The sequence below is a fragment of the Oreochromis aureus genome, linkage group 4 (assembly GCF_013358895.1).
Source record: "Oreochromis aureus strain Israel breed Guangdong linkage group 4, ZZ_aureus, whole genome shotgun sequence".
In the NCBI taxonomy this organism is placed as follows: domain Eukaryota; kingdom Metazoa; phylum Chordata; class Actinopteri; order Cichliformes; family Cichlidae; genus Oreochromis; species Oreochromis aureus.
Window position 1 is genome coordinate 19,161,958 of NC_052945.1, and position 15,045 is coordinate 19,177,002.

General features: G+C 40.9%; 1 protein-coding gene across 1 annotated transcript; it reads left to right on the forward strand.

Annotated features, from left to right (window-relative positions):
- Positions 1 to 11,997: 11,997 nt before the first annotated feature.
- LOC120439960 lies at positions 11,998 to 14,541 on the forward strand. Its single transcript, XM_039611453.1, has 2 exons — positions 11,998 to 12,026; positions 12,875 to 14,541. Exon 2 carries the CDS (start codon positions 12,876 to 12,878, stop codon positions 13,581 to 13,583), a length of 708 nt encoding a protein of 235 aa, XP_039467387.1. The 5' UTR covers positions 11,998 to 12,026; position 12,875; the 3' UTR covers positions 13,584 to 14,541.
- Positions 14,542 to 15,045: the final 504 nt, after the last annotated feature.

A 15,045-nucleotide genomic window follows, 5' to 3' on the forward strand; every position in this document is an offset into this window, starting at 1 on the left:
TGGGATAACCACATTTACTCAGGGCCTTCTTGATGTGCTGTTCTTCTGCCTCCCTGGCCGCTGTGTCAGTGGGGATGGTGTTCGCTCTGTGTTGTAGCGTCCTGATGACACGCAGTTTGTGCTACAGTGGATGATGAGAGTCAAACCTTAGATACTGATCCGTATGCGTGGGTTTACGGTACACGCCAGCCTTTAGATGTCCCCCCATTACTGATGGAAATCTCACAGTCTAAGAAGGCTAACCTGCCACTTTTCATATCCTCCCTGGTGAATTTGATGTGTCGGTCCACCGAGTTAATGTGATCCGTGAAATGTAGTACGTCCTGAGATTTGATTTTCACCCAGGTGTCATCCACATATCTGAACCAATGGCTTGGTGGTGTTCCAGGGTAGGATAGCAACGCCCTCTTTTCCACTTCTTCCATGTACAAATTGGCCACGATGGGTGAAACTGGGGAGCCCATGGCACACCCATGTTTCTGCCTGTAGAACTGACCCTTGTATGTGAAGTAGGTGGAATGAAGACACAGTTCCAAAAGCAAACACACTTGGTCGATGCTGAGAGTGTTCCTGTTGCTGAGGTTGGTGTCATCCTGTAATCTCTCACGGACTACCTCCAACGCTTCCGTGACTGGGATGCAAGTGAAGAGAGATGTAACGTCGCATGCGAGACCATGGTTTCATCTGCCTCCATAATGACATCTCTCACCTTCTCAACAAAATCCAGGGTGTTCTGGATGTGGTGTTCAGAGCTGCCCACCAGCGGGTTGAGGATCAAGCCAGAAACTTGGAGATGTTATAGGTGACCGAGTTGATCATGCAGACAATAGGTCTTAAAGGTGCACCCTGCTTATGTATTTTCGGTAAACCATACAGACTTGGTGTATAGACCCCTGGGTACAGCCTGTGGTATGAGGTCCGGTCGATAGCCTTGTCTTGTTCTAACTGCTTCAGACAGTCTATGACCCTCTTCCTGTAGCCACTTCCTGGGTCTCGTTTCAGGGGCTCATAAGTATTTTCATCACTGAGTAGTGACAAAATCTTCTCATGATAGTCTTTCTGGTTGAGCAATACTGTGCACCTACCCTTGTCTGCCGGAAGGATGATAATGTTGTTGTCATCACTAAGTGATGTGAGTGCCTTCCTCTCCTCCATGGTGATGTTGGATGCTGGGGCTTTGCATTGCTGAGACAGGCCGAAACTTTCGTCCGTAGTTGCTCTGCTTCCACTTCTGCAATATTGTTGTTACGAATTGCTGTTTCTGTGGCTGTGATCAGCTCCACTAGCGGGATTTGTCTCGGTGTGACGGCAAAATTCAACCATTTAGCAAGGATGTTTTTCTCTGTTTGGGTAAGCTGTCTGTCAGACAAATTCTTCACCCACTTGTCCACATCCTCCATGTCGCATCCTTGTCTCTTCTGGCCACTGAGGACACTCTCCGTATTTTGTGGTGGTTTCCGACGTACAAAAAGTAAGTCAAACTTCCTTTGTTGCCTGGTCTTAGACTTCTTGTGCTGTGCTAGACGAGCCTTCTCAGTGAAGTCAAAAACCTTTTTAAGAGTATTCTCATCTAAAAGCATAGTCAGTCTCCGTCGGATCTGCTCCTCTTGAGATTTTAGCATGTCGATGGTAAAATTTGTCTGCCTCACCCGTTCATTAAGCAACTGATGCTGTGCCTTCTGGAGGATTTTTGTTGCCCGGAAGCCTTTAACTGAAGAGCTCATTTGCAGACTTTTAGGAGTAATCCTGTTTTGTCGGCATCTGAGGCTGAATCTCAGGTGGTTCCTGTAGTCCGCCATCTTACGTGCTGTTTGCTCATACTGACGTACAAGCTTTAGGCAGTCCTTGCCAAAGTGGGTTAAAACGTCTTGATGCATTCTCAATCATCCAGGAAAGTAAATCTCCAAAAGTTGAATCTGTTCATCTGGACGTAGCGTTTTGTGGGAGAAACGTTTCGTCACTCATCCAAGTGACTTCTTCAATTGCAGCCATTCCCCAACTCTCTGTGAATGGTACTCATGGCCATTGATCAGTGTTCTTTGATCAGTGGGTTTTGGTCAGTGATTGTTGATCAATGGTCATGGGAATTTGCATAATTATGATTAAGGAACTGACCCACAGCCCATTGTTCCTTCAGTGGGCTGGTTTCAGTCATTATGCAAATGTACTGTTTATAAGGTTTGGGGAAACCTGCAGTCAGCTGAGACTGAAGAAGTCACTTGGATGAGAGACGAAACGTTTCTCCCACAAAACGCTACGTCCAGATGAACAGATTCAACTTTTGGAGATCCAGATCGTAATCGAGATTAAAATTCGATTAATTGAGCAGCCCTAATTACAGATACAAGTTATTAGTGTGATTTTCTCTCTTTATGTCACAAAGTTAAAGCTGTTTGAGAAAACAACATTTATCACTAACAAGCCTCTCTTAACAATCTCTTAATTAAAAGTAAACTCTAATATTAAAAAGTCACTTTTGATTTCAAATGAAGAAAGCAAAATTTTATAATGCAATTCCAACCCATAATGGATGGCATTACCCAGAGAGGAGAAAAACAAGTCAAACTTGTTTGTGTGATATAGATCAGATTTAAAGAGATAATAGTTTGGGATTGCTTGTAATATTACAATATGGCGGTTAATGGGTATACAAAATAGAAAATAGGCCTGGATTGGGAACAAAGAACTGGGGTGCAGGGCAGGAGGACAATCAACCCCCACCCCCAGGGCAGGAAGCAAGAGTTACTGAGGGTGAGGTGCAGACAAAGGGCAAACGGACACTACCTTAATAGGAGAGTGTCCTTTTAAGGTAATTTCCTTTTATGGAAATTAGCCCAAGGCTATAATCTGGCATATTTACATTTATTAAAATGTTCATTAGTATGTATTGCCCCTCTTTCTAAAAATAAAGAAATAAAATAAAGAAATAAAATAAATAAAAATAAATAGATGGGGGTCAGGGTGTCAGCACCCTTGGCCACTGTACTAGTGTATTTCCATTGTGGGGGTGTTTTTCTGTAGGGGGGAGGAGACCAGAGGTTATAACTGTAACTGTTGTGTGGAGTTCTTTAGATCAGCCTTTAGCATAGGACTGCATAGGAATGCAGTGCGCTGATCTCCAGGTGCATCTGTCAGAATAATGGGTAATAAAAGGATTGTGTAAAACATGGAAACATCTCAGCGTGATCTCTACCAGGACCAAAAGAATCGCAGAGACCGGCGTTGTCTCAACACATGTAGTTGCAAACTCGTGATGGTCATCATCAGAATCAGCTCAGATCCAGATCACACAAAACTAATTTGCGTGTCTTTTCAACAGTTTACATAGTCAGGCACGTCACGTCATTTCAGAGAACAGGGCCTCGTGGATCCACTCCCACGTACTGGCCTCTCGGCCCCCAACAAATAGACATAACACTGCTGGATTATTGTACAGCTTTTATATATGTGTAATAAAACTCTATGATGTTGACATAACACAGCTTTTGCAGGTGTTGTCCTCAATGTGGGACTGTTTTGGCTTCTGACTCATAGCTACTGTGTTTCAGCTACTGCTTTGCCTACATACATACAATACAAATGAAACATATTACGAAACTCACGTCCTCTTTCACATTTTCAAAAATTCTTAAAGCAAACGTATGGGCACTGTGGACCAGCTGGTGCAGGTAAATGCAGTTAATTCAACCCTGCTGACACAATTTACAGAAGGCTGAATTACTCCACTGCAATCTATCACCCTGTTGGGCAGACACGCCCATATTAACACTTTGGACCTAAACTTGCTCATAAAATGATCAACAATTGGCTTTTACATGACTTCTAAACTAGAAACACTTAAATCCATGATGATGTTGCTCATTAATAGCCTCATCTAAATATCTGGATTATCACCTTCATCTTCACACCTAGCAGAGCTTGTTGTTTTGGTTTCATTTACCAGGAAAGCAAAGCATAAAGGGAGCTACGACTGTCCTCACACAAACAGCAGCAGCAGACTTACAAAGGTAAGTTCTCTCATTTCCTGGTAGATTCATTTTTACTCAATTTCGCTCACATGACTTTACCATCGTCTCTAATGGAGCATTTATTCTATATTTAAAGATACAATGAAGTGGGTTTAACATGTAGTGGATTACACTGCACTTAGTCCGCCTTCTCTTTAAATTACAAGCATACTCATTCACATGAAAAATGATCTATAAATCTGTAGTAAATGGTAAATGGCCTGTATTTATATAGCGCTTTCTAGTCCCTAAGGACCCCAAAGCGCTTTACATATCCAGACATCCACCCATTCACACACACATTCACACACTAGTGATGGCAAGCTACATAGTAGCCACAGCCACCCTGGGGCGCACTGACAGAGGCGAGGCTGCCGAACACTGGCGCCACCGGGCCCTCTGACCACCACCAGTAGGCAACGGGTGAAGTGTCTTGCCCAAGGACACAACGACCGAGACTGTCCAAGCTGGGGCTCGAACCGGCAACCTTCCGATTACAAGGCGAACTCCCAACTCTTGAGCCACGATCGCCCCACAGTAGTATTACAGTTTTGAAAAATGTAATTAGTTTAACTTTCTGACACAGGGAGAGGTGAGTATCATGAAGCCTGTGTCACACCTGACAACATAAATAAATAAATATATGGTTTAACAGAGGTTTAATGGATCAGTGGGGAAAATAAAAGGATGTTTGCTAATGCCTATAAAATATGCTTCACTTCTTTGTTAAAGAATTATTTAGTTTGCTTTGTTTAATTAATCTTCTGTAAACTGATTGTTGAGCGATCCTTCCCTGTTATTTATCTGAAGCTGACAGGAGGCTTCAGCCATCAAATCAAGTTACAGATACAAGTTATTAGTGTGATTTTCTCTCTTTATGTCACAAAGTTAAAGCTGTTTGAGAAAACAACATTTATCACTAACAAGCCTCTCTTAACAATCTCTTAATTAAAAGTAAACTCTAATATTAAAAAAGTCACTTTTGATTTCAAATGAAGAAAGCAAAATTTTAAAATGCAATTCCAACCCATAATGGATGGTATAAACCAGAGAGGAGAAAAACAAGTAAAACCTGTTTCAGAGTTTGTGTGGCTGAATGACTATCAAATTATAAACTAGGAATCCATGTAAAGCTTTCTTAATCATGATTATTCTATTAATCACATTATGCAGTCATCACATAATCATTTGATGCTTCACTGGTCAAAAACATGTAATGAATGTCAGAATATAAAGTATGCATGAACAATAAAAACAGTCACTTCTTAAATCTCTCCAGGATGAAGATGTTTGGAAGAATGATGAGCTGCTGTGTGGCTCTCCTCCTGACCTTCAGCTCTGTGTCAGCTGTAAGAAAGCTCAACTCAATCGCTGATCTGAGGTCAGTAGGCTTTTGGCCAGTCTGTGCCCGAGTACAGCCTCCGCTTGCTCCACTGGTTTGCTACCACAGTTGACTTTGACAATAACAACATCATCCTGCTGACCTTTGACCCAAACCGTGGTGATTATGGCTCACATCGATATCGCAACGATGAACAGCTGTTAAACCCACTGCCGAGGGGATATCGATACTACACTGTTGGTAATATCTACCAAGATGCATCACTGGAACTTCCAGATTATGTCATTGAGGAAAGTAACAGGGCTCGCATTATAATTAGAGTCAGGCAGCAGAACGCAGTACAGACAATAGACCAAGTCTATATCACACAGCATTATGAGACATATGAAGATCGAGGGACAGATTATGATCCACAGCATACATATCGGGTCACTACCTGCCTCCTAAGAGTGTTGAGAAAGTTTTCCTTGCATCTCGATAACATCAACTCACTGGCTCTCAGAAACAGAGTTCATGACTCCCAGCTATCAGAGATAAGAAACATGTGGGGGACCTCGCTTGTGTTGGACTGTTGTTGTTTATTGTGATCCCAGAAAATATTCCTCTCACAAACGCAACAACAGACGTCAGCCAGCACCAAGAAACAACACACAAAGTCATGTTGTGGTCAATATCCCAGAGAGCAGAGAACATAAAGCTTTTGTCTCCCGGAAAGATACAACTCTACTTTGCATTCCACATCTCAGGACAACAACACCTGTGTTTGTTGTTTCTGTGTTGTGTTTGTTTTTTCTGTCATTTTTGGTCTTCTGTATCTGGCATACTGGCTTAAATATTAATTTAACTACAATCAATGTCAATACACAGATTAAGTTGAACATTTCTATCACAGTGTACTGCCACTGACTGCAAAACCCTTGAGCAAACAGTGTTTCACCATCAGTCTTCCTCCTGCTCTCTTCATACACTCCCCGACAGGTTTTTTTTCCTCTTTTCCTCAGAAGCTCAGCCCCTAAACTCTTTTTCCCGGCATTTTCCTGCATCACTGAAGACTGCAGTTGTCAATCCTTATTGAAAAACAGAGATATTTATATATTTTCACAGTATAATATAATATTTACTGCCGTTATTGTTGGTTTCAAATCTTTCACTTATCCATAAGATTGTTGAAAAAGTCTTTTGTTTTGTTTTGTTTGGCCAATTTTGTTTAATCTGCCTATGTTTCCTTTAATAGAGGGTGGCTTATCATGACTATGATGATACGCTGATTTAAAGCTGTAACTGAGTCAGCTTTTTGAGAAGAAACTGAAATTTATGGATTTATTTCTTGTTTGACTCTTGCCATGCTCTTCTTGAAGTAGAGCTTGTCACCTGGTGGTGCCTTGATGTGAAACAAAGACGGTGATATGACGATTCGTTGCTCTGTTGCCCACTGCTCAAACAAACTGCCTCACATCTTCTCCAAATTTCTCCGTTTCCATTTTAGTAATCATGTAATTTTTAAAGTAACACCACATCATCTCATATTTTACAACTTTCCTTAATAAGGGTTTATTCATAGTATAGTAAATAAACTCAGTCAGTTTGATCTCACATTGTGTGGGATAAAAAGAAAAACAAACTACAACCAGAAGGCTAGAACTACTGGGATATTATGTTGACTCCATGTCCTGAGAATCAGGCAGCTACAACACTTTGGTACAACCAGTTGAATGACAGTTATTCCATTGTACACTTTATTTCGATGTGTTTAACTTCACCTGCTGTGCTATATTTGTAAACCTTCCTAAATCTACCTGTAGACACAGTTGAAATTATTTTCACCTCAGTTAATAACAAACTTCACACAGTGCACCGTGACGGGCTCAGAGTCTTCAGAGTTTCACTCCTGCACAGGTGTTAATTTATTTTAGGATGCAAGACTGGATTTAACTGACAGATGTTTTGCTGACTCATGCTTATGTTCAGTCAGGTTCAACAGCTTGTTAAGGTCTACAAAAACTTTTGCACATTTAGATGTTTGCAGGTGTTTATTTACATGTAAATTATATATATTTTCCTCTACTTGATCTGGAAATAAAAATTCTGAACAAAACATTTGATTAATTTGTGTGTAATCTATTTGCAACAAAGAAAAAGAGCTGGATGAACATCCGACTCTGTGGTGATGCCATCTTGTTTGCCAGTGGTTGGAATGATGGACAAAGGAGCTGTCCTCCAGACTCTGGTTCTTTACGGGCAGTGGTGTCACTGGTGACGTCTGAAACCTCGCTGGTTCAGAAAACGATCTCAGCATTGGTGTGATTTATGAACATGTATACATTTGCGTGTTTGTGTTCGTGTTGGAGTTTCGTCTGTGACACAAAGGAGCTTGTTTTATGGAGCCAGCTGAAAGGAGAAGGGTTTCCCCCTGGGTGGAAACACTTTAAGCTGAATATTACACATAATCTGCCTGTAAATAATGAAACATGTTACGACTAAAACGTTCACAAGTTGGGTTTTTGTTAAGTTAAAAAAAAAACTTGATACACTTTTAAGTAGTTATGGTGTGCCAATTAACTGGACTACAACACATCACCTATGAGTGTCTGTGCTGTGGGATACTGGTGCACTCCTGCCTCCTCAGCATTATGTGAAAGACTTTCTCTAAAGCCAGAGAGGTTATTACCAAAAGAGAACCTGACAGAGTCAAAGCACAAATATTATTTCTTAATAAATATTTTTTAAAGTCACCATCAGCCCAGTATTCATGAGCACAGTCACTGTCCCATCTTTTCGAAAACACAACAACAGGTTTAACATAAACTTCTCATATTATGTTGGATTTATTTAAACACTGACTCAAATCTTACTGACATTTTTTTTTTTTTTTTTACATTGCTAAAGCTCGACAGCCACGAGGCCTCACAGATGAAAAACCTCATGGTTGAAATGACAATAAAGGTTTTGACCAGCAGGGGGCGTTTGTATCCACATGAAGCCTCGAGAAGTGAAACTTACTTTGAACCAGCTGGACTGAAAGTTTTAAGGTTTCATGCAGAAGTGTTTCTGCACACTTCTGACTCCTGATCCAGCATCGGTGCCCAAATACTACTTCATTAAAAATCATGGGTTAGAGCAGCTCAGCAAATGAGATCAAATTATTTATTTACTCTGAACAGCCCCATAAACAATGCCTGCAGTTACAAACATTCAAGGTTATGTTGCTATTGTATTTGTCAAACTAGTCTCAGTTTTATTTAGGAAGGTTCCTAATGCTTGGCAGCAGGGCTGGACCTTCAGGGGTGGCACGTGCCATCCTAGAATAATCGCTCTATTTCTTGTTGTCAGTAGCAACCGATGCCTATGACTGTGCCAGAGCACATCGTGAATCAACACCATGGGTATTTCAGATTTTACACAGGTGGTTAATTGTTACAGTTTGGAAATGGAATGAAGGAGAGTGTGATTAACCCTCTCATAATCACACGACTGATGGCAACAAGCTGCAGCAGTTCTTTATTATCCCATTTATTAGAAGATAATCTGGAAAGTAGATGTGGGAATCACCAGACACCCCACAATATGACATCACAATACATCACTCACGATATGATATTATTGCAACAACAAAGAAACAAACAAACTATTATTTTGTCAGTGTGTGAAAACAAACGATCAACTTTGTCGGGGAAAAGGATGATTTTTATAGCAGGTAATTAAATGAATGAAAAGTTCCAGTTAATCACTTTGTTTATTACTTTGTAGTTTGGATCCCCGCAGGTGAGGTCTTTATCAAATGCAAAAGGCAGAAATTCATGTCCTTCATATTTTCCATCCAGTGCGCTATAGTGGAGTCCTAGCTGGGTTTTATGTTTGACACCCCTGATCTACACTGACTGTAAAGTTTTACAGCTTGGAGATTCTTCACGTGAAATGTTGTAAAGTTTACGGTTAGAAGAGGTTTAATCCTGTAACATTATGTTGACAGTTTCAGCGGCCGTGCTTAGTAACACCCTGAGGAGAGATTTTGAACAGCAAGTACCTGGAAAACGAACTCCTCCTCCCTTATGGTGTCAGTTTAAAGATGAATCAGTATAACAAAAGAAAAAACTATTTTAGTCCTTAATAAAGCTCTTTGGTGTCACTCACTGCTAAAGTATTGACTTTGACTGATTGGTCTAATGTAGACATACATTTAAATACATCTATGCCAAGATTTGCATTGTTTTCTTGGTGTCTCACAGATTTCTTAGAACAAACAAATGGAGTCAGTGGACCAGCTGGTGCAGGCAAACCCAGTTTATTCCACCCTGCTGACATGATTCAAAGAAGGCAGAAATACTGGTTGAACTGGCTGACCCCTGGCAGTGTTCCTCACAGCTGTCCAAGAACTTTCAAAACACAGAGACGTGCCGATCGAAGAAGCGTAGGTTCATTTTGGGCATTACAGTAAGTGTGTCACATGTTTTTTAATGAACTTTAGACAGGGAAAGTGCGGTGTATGACTAAGACTTCATGAAAGAGACAGGTGGAAGGCTCTTAAGTCAGTATCAGGTGCATGGTGGAGTGTGTAAAGTTCTGCCATTAAACATCTTAGTTTGATAAATGATGACGTTAAAAAAAGGATATTTAGCTATGCTGCATGCTGAGTTTCTAAAATAAACAAGTACAGAAAAATGAAATGAACAGAGGATCGAGACGCTTGCTGTCATGTCTGTGACAGCACCTCCTCCTGGTAGGGTTGCAGCAGTGGAAGCAGCTCCACAAGCTTTAAAACATCCAGGAGCTCACTCTGCAGGTGGGGGATAGATATAGGAGAGGTGGAGAATGAACTCAACCTGGGTGTTAATTGTCTTGTGTAGTCTGGGAGATGAGTGGATGATGGGGTGGGTGCAGTTTTCTCTGCGGTGGGGTCGGGTGGGCTGCCCCGGACTCTGTGGGGATGGGCGGTGCCCCAGTGGGTTCCAGGCTGTGGGGGTGCCTACTGGGGTTAGCGGGGGAGCTGGCCCCAGGGAGGGGCCACTTGCCTCCCTCTTCCCGCTCCACCACACCCACCCACAAATGCAGGGCTTGGGGTGCAGGTGTGTCACCAGGGTGCAGGGGAGGCACTCCCCCTCTGTCCCCTTCTGGCCACCTGTGCCTCAATTTTATTCCACGACCTAGACATCCACATTACTCATACTCTCATAACACATACATATAGGGCCTTGGGGTGGGCACGTTATACAGCGCCCAGAGGATGGTCTGTGTATTCAAACCCACCTCTGGCGCTGGTGCCCTACCCTCAATTGTGCATATAGACACTGAGGGTTGTGGGAAGGAGCTGTGCTGCTCTCTGGCAGGAAGCACCATGCCCTTCTGTGTTTTAAATGCGCTTTAGTACAACACGCAGCAGCACTACATATGAGTGTGCGGAGGGAGGTTTGGGGTCTTCACTCACCCCCGTTCTCTGTTAATCGTCAGGGCTGGGGGTCTGGGTGGAGGTGTTGGCTGTGAGATTGTGGTTGCTCCGTGGCTGCTGGGTGACACCTTGTCTGGGGCTCTCCTCAACTCTTCCCAGGAGGGTGGCACGGTTACCCCTTTGATGGTCCTCCTTGGGTCCTCGTACTCTGGGGCCTCTGGATGTCTGGGGCCTGGATCTCCTCCATACCTGCTTCATGCCATGGGGGACGGGGCTATGGCTCCCCACACTCCTTAGCAGATTGTTACATGGAGAAACCTTTGGAATACAAGCATGCTGATGCACACAGGTGTGCACACGTGTTCACAGACACAAACTACACCTTTCTTGGCTGCTAACTCAAAGCACATTTTGCGCTGTCGATCCTGCGTGCTGCACAATAACATTTAATATTTAGTATCTACTGTTAGCTAGTTTATTGTGATGGTGTTGTATTTATTATGTTGTTCTTTTTTGTTTGTTTTCTCTTCTGTTTTTTTTTCTTTTCTCGACAGGTGATCCAGGTGGGGTTTTTTTAATTTCTTTTTTGTTTGTTTGTTTGCTTTTCTTTTTTTCTCTCTCCCCTCTATTTTGCCTTTTTCTCCCTCTCTTTCTTTCATTCTTTTTTTCTCCCTGTCCTATCCCCCAATCATGTCTGTCCCGTCTGCAACAACTGAAAATAAAATAAAATAAATACAGAGAAAAACATCTGTGTGTAAATATGTGCAGCCTCAGCTGTTTTGTACAAACTTGAAATTTTGGCTAGTTTCACATAATTAAACTAAAAGTTTAACACAATCACATCTTTCTATGTGTGAATACTCTCAAAGTTTTGATAATATAATGGTAACTATGGAGCACCTTTAAAAGATGAAAACTTAATAATAATAATGATAATCAAACAATCATTCGAGGAAACACTGCCATTAAATAATGTGTGTTTACTATTTTAAATTCATTCGGCGACAACTGCGACACTCACCCTGCAGACACGTCCATGTTTAAACTTTGGACCTAAACCTGCTCATAAAATTATCAATAATCCGCTTTTACGTGACTGTTAAACTAGAAACACTTAAATCCATGATGGTGTTGCTCTTTAATACTCTCATCAAAATGGCTGGATTATCAAGCTTCATCTTATCAACTAACAGAACTTGTTGGTCTGGTTCTATTTACGAGAAAAGCAAAGCATAAAGGGAGCTACGATTGTCCTCACACGAACAGCAGCAGCAGCAGCAGCAGACTTACACAGGTAAGTTCTCTCATTTTCTTTATTTTCACTCACATGACTTTACCCTTTTTTCTAATGCTCCATTTATTCTACCAATGACAAAATATTTAAAGATACGATGAAATGGATTGTACTTTGTCCACTTTCTCTTAAATTAGAAGCATACTCATTCAAGTGCAAAATGACCTAGTTTTGATGTTATTAGTTTAACTTTTTGACACATGGAAAAGTGAGTATCATGAAACCACCTGACAACATAAATAAATAAAATTATGTGTTAACAGAAGTGTAATGGCTAAGTGGGAAAAATTTAAAAAAATTAATCAAAAAGGACTCAAATATGTAGTTGTTTCAATTTGCTAATCGCTATAAAATATGCATCACTTCTTTGTTAAAGAATTACTTGGTTTGCTTTGTTTAATTAATCCTCTGTAAACTGAGTGTTGAGCGATCCTTCCCTGTTATTTATCTGAAGCTGACAGGAGGCTTCAGCCATCAAACCAAGTTACAGATACAAGTTATTAGTGTGATTTTTTCTCTTTATGTCACAAAGTTAAAGCTGTTTGAGAAAACAACTTTTCTAAAAAAAAAAAAGCCTCTCGTAACAATTAATCAAAAAGTAACTTTTGATTTCAGTTGAAGAAAACAAACTTTTAAAATGCAATTTCAACCCATAATAGATGGTATAAACCAGAGAGGAGAAAAACAAGTAAAACCTGTTTCAGTGTTTGTGTGGCTGAATGACTATCAAATTATAAACTAGGAATACATTTAAAGCTGTCTTAATCATGATTATAAATCACGTAATGAATGTCAGAATATAAAGTATGCATGAACAATAAAAACAGTCACTTCTTAAATCTCTACAGGATGAAGATGTTTGGAAGAATGATGAGCTGCTGTGTGGCTCTCCTCCTGACCTTCAGCTCTGTGTCAGCTGTAAGAAAGCTCAACTCAATCACTCATCTGAGGTCAGTAGGCTCTGACATATCTTCCCAAGAGGACTGCCTCCGGTTGCTCCACTGGTTTGCCAACACAGTTGACATCAACACAAATGATGATATACGTCTGACCTTTGGCCCAAACCTTCGTGATTATGGCTCACATCAATATCGCAATGATGAAGAGCTGTTAGAGGCACTGCCGAGGGGATATCAGTACTACAGTCTTGGTAATATCCATCGAGAAGGATCATTGCGACTTCCACCTCATGTCATCCAATCGGAGCAAGATGACGGTAACAGGGCTCGGATCATAATCAGAGTCAGGGAGCAGAATGTGGATGAGCGAATTTCACGGATAATAGACCGAGTCTATATCACACAGCATTATGAGGCAGCTGAACATCGAAAGAGAGATTATGATCCAAAACCTACATATGGGATCACTACTAGCCTCTTAAGAGCGATCAGGAGGTTTCCCATGGACAGTGATAACATCAATTTACTGAGGTCTCTCAGAAACCGCTATAGAAGCGACGCTGATGACTCCCAGCTATCAGAGATAAGAAACACGTGGGGACACCTCGCTTGTCTTGGACTGTTGTTGTTTATTGTGATACAACACACGTCAGCATGATGTGCTCCATAGCTCACAGAGTCGTCAAAACGATGCTTTTGCCTTTTCATAAAGGTACTCGAATTTGGAGGACAACACCTGTGTTTATTGTTTCATCTGTCTTGTTGTGCTTCTTGCTTCAGTCTTTTTTGGTCTTGTGTATCTGTCATACTCATCTAAATATTAAATTAACTAAACTCAATGTCAATGTAACTGGGCCATAAATTACATATTGTTACAAACAAATTTTATTTGCCAGTTTATACCTGACTTTTAGGACCTTCAAGCCTGTAGTTATGTTCTTTATCAGTTAGAGCCCCTCCTCATTGTTCTTCTTCTTTGGTGCAACCCTAGAAATACAGTGTACCCCTTTGGCCTCTCCCGTTTTCTACAATTCGCCTGTGAGAAAGGTTGGTGTCATTTCTTTCCAGACACTGTACAACACACATATAATGTATATTTATCCACCCTGATGTTTCTGATTGTGATTTTAGTTCAATTATTGTCATCATTGTGCCTGTTTTTGTTAGATGCTATAAATGTCTAGTATGTGTGTGCCACAAATGTGTTTTAGGCGCCGTTAACACTAGCATGAATATATAATTCTGGCTAGCTTGTGTGGAAAATACATTATTAGATAAGAGGGCTTTTATTAGTAACATGTTAATCTAGAAGCTATTGAACGCACAGAGCCTTAAAAAAGCATTTTGCTTGTAACTTGTAGACGTGCCTGCTTAGCTACAGTTAAGTACAGGATGTGCTCCGGTCGGGTACGAAAAGAATAGAACGACAGGAAATATCTGCAGTCTAAGATGACTGAAAATAGTTCTTTAATACATACAGATATAGGAAGTGTCTAAAGGTCACTAACTGTAATAGACGTATGATATGATATGATATGATATGATATGATATGATATGATATGACATGATATGTTTTTTGCTTACGCATTAAGAGGCTGAACCTGATATACAAAAACAGTCTGATGTGTTTTTTAGTTGAGATCTATGCAGACGGTGACGTTGTGTACTTCTCCCACACGTGTGTTTAATACATCAGTTTTTTGACTCTACTTGGCTGGTGTATTGATGGTTTTGTTCTCAAACCCACATCAAAGAATCGTAACACTTGGAAGATGTGATGGGTTGAGCTAACCCTCTTCCCCACTGTTTGTATTTGGTCGTAGGAGCCTCAGCGGTCAAGTTATTTACTTGGAGGTCTTTCTTTCTTTTACCTTTCTTTGTCAGACACAACGCAGGAACACACCAGTTACATCAACACACAGATTAAATTGAGCTTTTCTGTTTTGATGTATTGCCACTTACTGCAAAACGCTTAGTAAACTGTGTTACATCGTTCATCTTCTTCTTCATGTCCTGCCAGGGTTTTTTTCCCTTAGTCACTTAGCCCCTGCAGTCTTTTTCCTGGTATTTTCCCTGAATCACTGAAAACTTCGGTTATGAAGTTCGTTAGAAAAAGAGA

Excerpts from the sequence above, each read along its gene's own strand:
- LOC120439960 (XM_039611453.1), top strand. The coding sequence starts at position 12,876 with ATGAAGATGTTTGGAAGAATGATGAGCTGCTGTGTGGCTCTCCTCCTG.